The sequence below is a fragment of the Salvia hispanica genome, unplaced genomic scaffold (genome assembly GCF_023119035.1).
Source record: "Salvia hispanica cultivar TCC Black 2014 unplaced genomic scaffold, UniMelb_Shisp_WGS_1.0 HiC_scaffold_221, whole genome shotgun sequence".
Taxonomy (NCBI): Eukaryota; Viridiplantae; Streptophyta; class Magnoliopsida; order Lamiales; family Lamiaceae; genus Salvia; species Salvia hispanica.
The window spans coordinates 1-7,472 of record NW_025951939.1 but is presented as its reverse complement, the minus strand read 5'-3'; the positions used below and the strand labels follow the sequence as shown (position 1 = coordinate 7,472).

The 7,472-nt window shown below is 38.6% G+C and overlaps 2 protein-coding genes across 2 annotated transcripts; both read left to right on the top strand.

The window, feature by feature from the left end:
• Positions 1-1,253: 1,253 nt before the first annotated feature.
• Positions 1,254-3,610, top strand: LOC125198735 (pentatricopeptide repeat-containing protein At3g61360-like). The gene is given in 3 exon segments (XM_048097024.1): positions 1,254-1,465; positions 1,627-1,786; positions 1,788-3,610. Coding segments are annotated over 2 exon segments (1,503 nt in total). The 5' UTR covers positions 1,254-1,465; positions 1,627-1,694; the 3' UTR covers positions 3,199-3,610.
• A 785-nt stretch (positions 3,611-4,395) lies between these two features.
• LOC125198736 (fructose-1,6-bisphosphatase, cytosolic-like) lies at positions 4,396-7,185 on the top strand. The gene is made up of 12 exons (XM_048097025.1): positions 4,396-4,700; positions 5,166-5,213; positions 5,326-5,400; positions 5,481-5,542; positions 5,622-5,688; positions 5,771-5,884; positions 5,980-6,066; positions 6,287-6,357; positions 6,429-6,494; positions 6,580-6,666; positions 6,739-6,814; positions 6,979-7,185. The coding sequence occupies exons 1-12, from the start codon at positions 4,542-4,544 to the stop codon at positions 7,087-7,089; spliced, it is 1,023 nt and encodes a 340-aa protein (XP_047952982.1). The 5' UTR covers positions 4,396-4,541; the 3' UTR covers positions 7,090-7,185.
• Positions 7,186-7,472: the final 287 nt, after the last annotated feature.

The window sequence follows — 7,472 nt, the reverse complement described above, 5'->3', positions numbered from 1 at the left end:
CGTCGCCGGACTGGACTCGTTGTTGTGATCCATCACTGCGATGATGCTCTTGAACAGAAAGTTAGAGAGAGAGAAAACTCGTTAAAACAAGTGGTGCAAATGAAAATGAAACGAAAATCGCGTTTATATATGATTTAAAAAAAAAAAAAATCAAAAATCGGCGCTGGCCGATCGGGCCTCCACAATGGCGGCTAGCCGATCGGCTAGCGTTTCGGCCAGCGACGAGCGATCGGCGAGCCCACGCCGATCGGCTCGCCGATTTTGCGCTGGCCGATTGCAATGGTTCGGCTAGCCGATCGGCCAGCGCGACGAATCGGCTAGCCGGTCGCTAGCCGACCATTGCGGATGCTCTTATAAAGACGGAGAAAAAAGAAGAGAAAAATAGTAAAAATAATCCGTAGATGAGTAGTTCTATCTATTTGCTGTTTTAAGACATATGTGTGCATGACTAAATTTAGAAAGTCGCAATCTCATATCCGGACAAGTCCAAACTCATAGTAGTATTATTTTTATTATTCAGATTATATTCTAAAAATATTACTCTGAAATATTCAAATAACTCTTGATTACTTGTAAGGCCAACTTGCCGATGAAAATCGACTTAAAAAAGAGGAGAAAGAATTTGCTATGGAATATGATCCGTATAATATATACTTATATTATAATGGTGGAGGTCCCCATCCCAACTTGTAACGTCGACTTTTCAGTGAAAAACAAACTTCCAATTTATGGTCCAAATATATTAATCAGTGTATTTTATAATTCGAATATTCATATCGGTAGTTACATAGTATCACAACCACTAAAAACGCTCATTAAGCTTGTCAACTATAGTTCAAGAATATTGGTGATCATTTTTATGATTTTTTTTTTCTTTTCTAAATCATACTTTTAACATACAAGTTGCTTTTTGGGAGTGCAATTCATCCATCGTTTCTATGGACTAATGCATAAATAGGTTTGTTGTCAAATTAATTTTGCATTAAAAATTTCTTTCAAAAAAAATGTTTTGCATTGTAGTAGTAGTTTGTGCTGAAATAGTTCATCATAAAATCAACAAGAAAAAACAATGGAATTAACATATAAGAAAAAGTAAATGTTTAATCCACAACTTATATCCATTATAGAAGAAAAGCAATGGACAAATACAAGTAAGCCCAGCAACATTATATGTTTGGCCCACTCCATAAATTAAAATTCAACGACTTGAATGAAATAAAATAATTAATTAATTAATTTATTTATTTCTCCTTGTCCATGTCTCAGTCTCTCTCCATCCCCCTCTCCCACTATCTGATTTCAGTGAAATCGAACACTACTGCGTTGAGAGCTGGTTGATTTCAATCACCATTTCCGTTGTTTTGATTCGAAATTCCAACTCCTTTGTGGTCGTCAGCTGAATGCATATTATATGTTCGATGAAATGCTAAGCAATTGCCGGCGTGCTATAAGCAATATACAGGCGGTGAGTCAAGTTCAACCTTTTACAATAGATTGTTTTAGCTATATGAATTTCATTAATGATATGCTTTCCCTGTATTTGCAACAGCTTTTCGTTTATGTGGAGTTCTGATTGTAGTTTTTATAGTGTTTGAGTTCAATTTTTTTGTTGTTGGAGCATATTAGGTTTTGGAGCTTCACAGATTTGAGTTAATTGGAATAGAAGCAAAAGAAGTATATCTGTTTTTGAAAATATGATGCTTCTCACAGGCAGAAATTGCAAAATTAGTCAACATTTGAATATCTATAAGAGGCAGAGCGTTGCCTTGTTTTGTTCCTCAATTGAGAGAGATTGAAAGAGTTGTTAGAATGATCAGTGACCATCCTTTTCCCGATCAACCGCTTCGTCCCACCTTACAGCGCCAAATTCCCCCAACTGCCTTGTCAACCCCGTTTGTTGAACACGTGCTAGGTAGCTTGTTTGGTGCGCATACGAATGGCCTGAAAGCATATGAATTTTTCAAATATTGCCTTGATTGTAAGCTCTACGTTCCTAGTTCCGGTGCATTTGACAAAACATTGCATATTCTTGCACGTATGCGCTACCTTCACAAAGCGTGGGAGTTATTAGAGAGTATCAGGCGGAGCCACCCTTCCCTGCTCACGCTCAAGTCAATGAGCATAATGTTGTCCAGAATAGCGAAATCCCAGTCCTATGAAGTCACCATAGAAGCATTTGAGAAGATGGAGAAGGATATATTTCGAGGAAAGAAATTTGGCACAAATGAGTTTAATGTGCTTCTTCGAGCATTCTGCACCCAGCGTCAAATGAAAGAAGCGCGATCTGTTTTCCACAAGATGCATCCTCGGTTTCCTCCCAACACCAAGACCATGAATATTTTGCTGCTGGGATTTAAAGAATCCGGTGATATTACTGCAGTGGAATTGTTCCATCATGAGATGATCCGGAGGGGTTTTAAGCCAAACAGTGTTACGTATAATATCAGAATTGATGCGTACTGCAAGAAAGGGTGTTTAGGCGATGCTCTAAGACTTCTTGAAGAAATGGAACGTGCAGGTTTCTCTCCCTCGTTAGAAACAATAACCACGTTAATTCATGGAGCTGGGGTGGCTCGTAATATCTCAAAGGCTAAGCACTTATTTGAGGAAATTCTTAGAAGATCTCTACAGCCAGACACTGGGGCTTATAATGCTTTGTTGAGTTCTCTCGTCAGAACAAGGGATGTGCACGCCGCAGCACAATTAATGGAAGAGATGGAGACGAGAAACATTGAGCATGACAATGTCACTTATCATAACATGTTTTTGGGATTAATGAGATCAGATGGTATTGATGGTGTTTCTGCACTTTATACAAAGATGGTTAAGAAGAATTTCGTGCCAAAGACCCGGACAGTTGTTATGCTGATGAAGTTTTTCTGCCAGAATAGCCAGGTTGACCTGGGATTGGACTTGTGGAATTACTTGGTTGAGAAAGGGCACTGTCCTCACAGCCATTCACTAGACCTCCTGGTTACAGCTCTTTGCGCCCGAGGGAGAGTGGAAGAATCCATTGCTTGCTCTAAGCAGATGCTAGAAAGAGGTAGACTTGTGAGCGAGCGAGTGTTTCAAATGTTGGAGAGGTTTTTGGTGGAGATGGGGGAGTCAGAGAAATTAGAGGAATTGGAGTGTTTGATACAGAAGTTGAAGCAGTTGTTACCTTCAAGTCCTGCAGATAATATGAATGATCGAATATGATCAAGTTCGAACTTTGTCTGGAAGAACCTACTATTTTTCCAGAATTTTAGAAAGCAGAGGTAGCCATTCCCTCCAAAAGAACCGCCTCAGTTAACCCGGGATGGAGGCTTGCAGAACGTTCGAAAGAACAGGTAACCATTCCCCCCCAACAGAAGCACCTCAGTTAACCCGGGACGGAGGGAGTATCTGGGGAATAATGTGCAGTGATTAGTAGCTAGTTCTTTGTGACATATTAATGAGTAGAAGGGGTTGGGACATTACACCCCATTGCTTATGATATGCTTGGTCTCAACAATTTGGAAAACACTTAATATACATGTGTTTAAGTGACCCCATTGCTTATGACATGTATCTTTGTATTGGCAATGTTCAGTTAATGATCCTCGATATATATATTTCGACAATTTTGGAATTCTTTTCACATGTCACAGTGATGGAAAAACATTCCAATGAATCCATTTTTTTTTTTCTTTTTTTTTTTTCTCTCTCTCAAAATCACAATAATATTAGTAGTAGTACTACTTAGTAAAATAATATTCTAGAAAATAAAAAATTGTAAAAATAGAGACACCTAAATAGTTGAATCGAACAAAGTCAACTTGGAGGGGTGTTCGGTTGGCAAGACTAAATCTCACGATTAAATATGTATCATGTTTAGTTCATAAGATTAGTGGGCAACTGTGCTTAACTATTTGTACTATGATTTTGTTCGCATAAATACAGTACTAGCTTGATATAAAACATAAAAAATTAACATACTCCTACTACTAATACAGAAAACGGCGTCGTTTAACAATCTGTCATCAATCATATCGTCAGTTGTGAGTCGAGACACAATATTAATAGAGAAAAAGTCATGAATTCAATGGAATATGGGATTGTGAATAATTGTGATGATGTATACGGCACATACCATGTTCCCTCCCACAGTGGATCCATCAAAAACACCATAACCGCCGATGAGTGATCTGATCACCCTCTGATATTTTGTTGATGGAGACAGAAATCATTTATGACGAGAATAAAGAGAGATTGAATGTTGATGGTTTGATCAAATGGTAGAATCGCTCGCTCCACGGCCACGTGTCACCTTAGAAGCTCCATGAGATAGCCCTCAATTTTCCCTCCACTGCTGCCTCATCCTCATCCCATCCCTATCCACACACACTAATACTATTGCGTGTTTTCTGTGTCACCTTTTTCCAGTCTTCCTCGAATCGCGGTCCAACTATACCAGATAATATTGGGGGACGTGTGGATATTTTAAAATAGGAGGGGGGCGTTGAGTAGGGGAGTGGACTAATTCAGAGATTCAGAGATACGTATAGATTGGTTGTGCTGCGATGGATCACGAGGCGGATGCTTACCGGACGGATTTGATGACCATAACGCGCTATGTTTTGAACGAGCAGTCCAAGCACCCGGAATCGCGCGGAGACTTCACCATCTTGCTCAGTCATATTGTTCTCGGCTGCAAGTTCGTTTGCACTGCCGTTAACAAGGTCTCATCTCCATTTCTCTTCTTTCCTTTCCTTAATTCAGATATGGGGATATTCGCTGAAATTGGGTAGTGAATTCAGGTGATGATGAATTTGTGTACAGATATTCGGTTTTTTTTATGACCATGAGATCCATTCTCATAGAAGATTTGTGTTCCTAAATCTTCACCTAGCTGTTCTGTTTCAGCATTGTAGTTTCTTAGTGTTATAGCAATTTTTGTTCACGTATTTCACAGATAGTGAATCTGATTTTGACTAGAGTCACGTTAAAGATGAACATACGTGTTTGTGAAATCTGTTTTACATGATGATGATCGGTTTGAAACCTTCTGAATTTCATTTTATCCAGAGAACAACAAAGATGCTTAATTGATTGTTATTTGGAAAAATATATCCTCTGTTTGAATGGGAACCAGGAAATAATGTAATGCCTCATTACATCTAAACTATTGATATTGTGGTTTACAGGCTGGTTTGGCCAAGCTCATAGGACTTGCAGGAGAGACCAATGTGCAGGTAAATTTTGGCAGCAATCCTCTCGATGTGTATTACTTATAAGCTTGGTATACTATAGTCGTGTTACCACTTGTTATAAGATGAGTTGAGCTTGTCGTTTTTGTTCACAAAGGGTGAAGAACAGAAGAAACTGGATGTGCTCTCGAATGAAGTCTTTATCAAGGCGTTAGTCAGCAGTGGCCGAACTGTATGTTACTGTTGAATGTTTTTCAGTCTTGAAATATTCATGTAATTGTTTATGCTTATAAATGTGTGAATCACTGGCAGTGCATCCTTGTCTCCGAAGAGGATGAAGAGGCAACATTTGTGGAACCAGCCCTGCGTGGAAAGTGCGTACCTACACTCTAACTAAAAGATACTCCTTGTCTGTTACCATACATTGTGGTGATGTTCACTTTGAAAATGCAGGTACTGTGTTGTGTTTGACCCATTGGATGGATCATCCAACATCGACTGTGGTGTTTCTATTGGAACTGTATGATCTTGGCTACTAGTCTTGGAGAATTGTGTGTAGTATACATGATATTTTGTTAATTGTTATGGTGATGCTCTTATAGATCTTTGGGATTTATGCAATCAAAGACGGAGTTGACCCAAAGATAGAAGATGTCTTGCAGCCTGGGAAGAATATGGTAGCTGCGGGATACTGCATGTATGGAAGCTCTTGCACGGTATACATGTTATATGTTTGATATGTAAACGAAGATAGAGAGACTATTGTTTTGCATGATGAATTCTTAGCCACACCCTTGCTCTTAATGTACAGCTTGTTCTTAGTACTGGAAAGGGAGTTAATGGGTTCACACTCGATCCATCTCTTGGAGAATTCATATTGACTCACCCAGATATTAAGGTCAACATCTCCCCATGTTTGCTCAGTTTTAAGCAGTTTTGCACTTCTCATATGCTTATCTTCTTGCATGAGCACCATTAACATACTCCGTTCTAAAAATTTACTAGTACTTCGTATGGTTAACTCATTTTTGTGTCTGACTTCCATACAATACTTAGGGATGAATTTGCATTTTTAATGTTTCACAACTTTCATTTCTTCGGCAATTAACTTGATGCAGATTCCCAAGAAAGGAAAAATTTATTCTGTCAACGAAGGAAATGCCAAGAACTGGGATGGAGCAACAGCAAAGTATGTATGATTTTAGGTGTTAATTTCGTGTTGTATTCGATATATGTATCGTTCTATTTTGTGAACTCCAGGTATGTGGAAAAATGCAAATATCCCCAAGATGGATCGCCAGCAAAATCTCTGAGATACATTGGAAGGTAAATGAAAACTTAAGTCTGCTGATGATGTAAGGAAACAACTTATGTTCGTGTTTGAATATTCATCGCGTATTCTGGTTTTCAGCATGGTAGCTGATGTCCACCGCACTTTGCTCTATGGAGGCATCTTTTTGTACCCAGCTGATAAGAAAAGCCCAAATGGGAAACTACGGTATAAAGCTTGTTTAAAATGTAATCACTGATCAAAAAAGCATAAACTTATCTGGACAATTGTGTGAAACAGGGTACTCTACGAAGTCTTCCCTATGTCATATCTGATGGAACAAGCCGGTGGACAGGCATTTACAGGGAAACAACGGGTAAGATGTCTGCGTTTTCTTCATGGATCAAATCTCATATTCAGCGTCATACTTGTAATTTTGGTTTTGGTTATGTTTGGATTCGGGGTATGGTTTGTGACTTGCAGTAGAGAACAGACAGTTTGAAACAAGATTTCCTCTGAGCATCGATGTGTTTATTACAGGCTCTCGACTTGCTTCCTACGAAGATACACGAACGTTCACCCATATTCCTAGGTAGCTATGACGATGTTGAGGAGATCAAAGCATTGTACGCTGCTGAAGGGCAAAAATAATGAAGTTGTAATATCCTTATCAATTAATGAGTATGAAGATAACTCATATATGTAGTGATACATAATATTCTTTAAAATATACTACTACTAATTTCATTTGGCTCCTTTATACACAATGCCATGCAGCTCGTGTTTCAATATATTGTGTACTACTCCCTCCGTTCCATAGTAACGGAGGCAAAACTTTTCGGCACGAAGATTAAGAAAAATTGTGTTAGGTGAGTTAAGTAAAGAGAGAATATAGTGGAAAATGAAAAAGATAGAAAGATGAAGATAGAAAAAAGTAAGAGAGTAAAGTAAGTGTGGAAAAATGTGTTGACTTTTACTAAAAAGGGAAATGACTCTATTACTATGGAACAGACGGAAATGGAAAAACGCCCCTA

Excerpts from the sequence above, each read along its gene's own strand:
- LOC125198736 (XM_048097025.1), top strand. The coding sequence starts at position 4,542 with ATGGATCACGAGGCGGATGCTTACCGGACGGATTTGATGACCATAACG. Across the intron at positions 6,067-6,286 it reads TGACTCACCCAGATATTAAG|ATTCCCAAGAAAGGAAAAAT; the intron begins GTCAACATCTCC and ends AACTTGATGCAG. Across the intron at positions 6,358-6,428 it reads TGGGATGGAGCAACAGCAAA|GTATGTGGAAAAATGCAAAT; the intron begins GTATGTATGATT and ends TGTGAACTCCAG.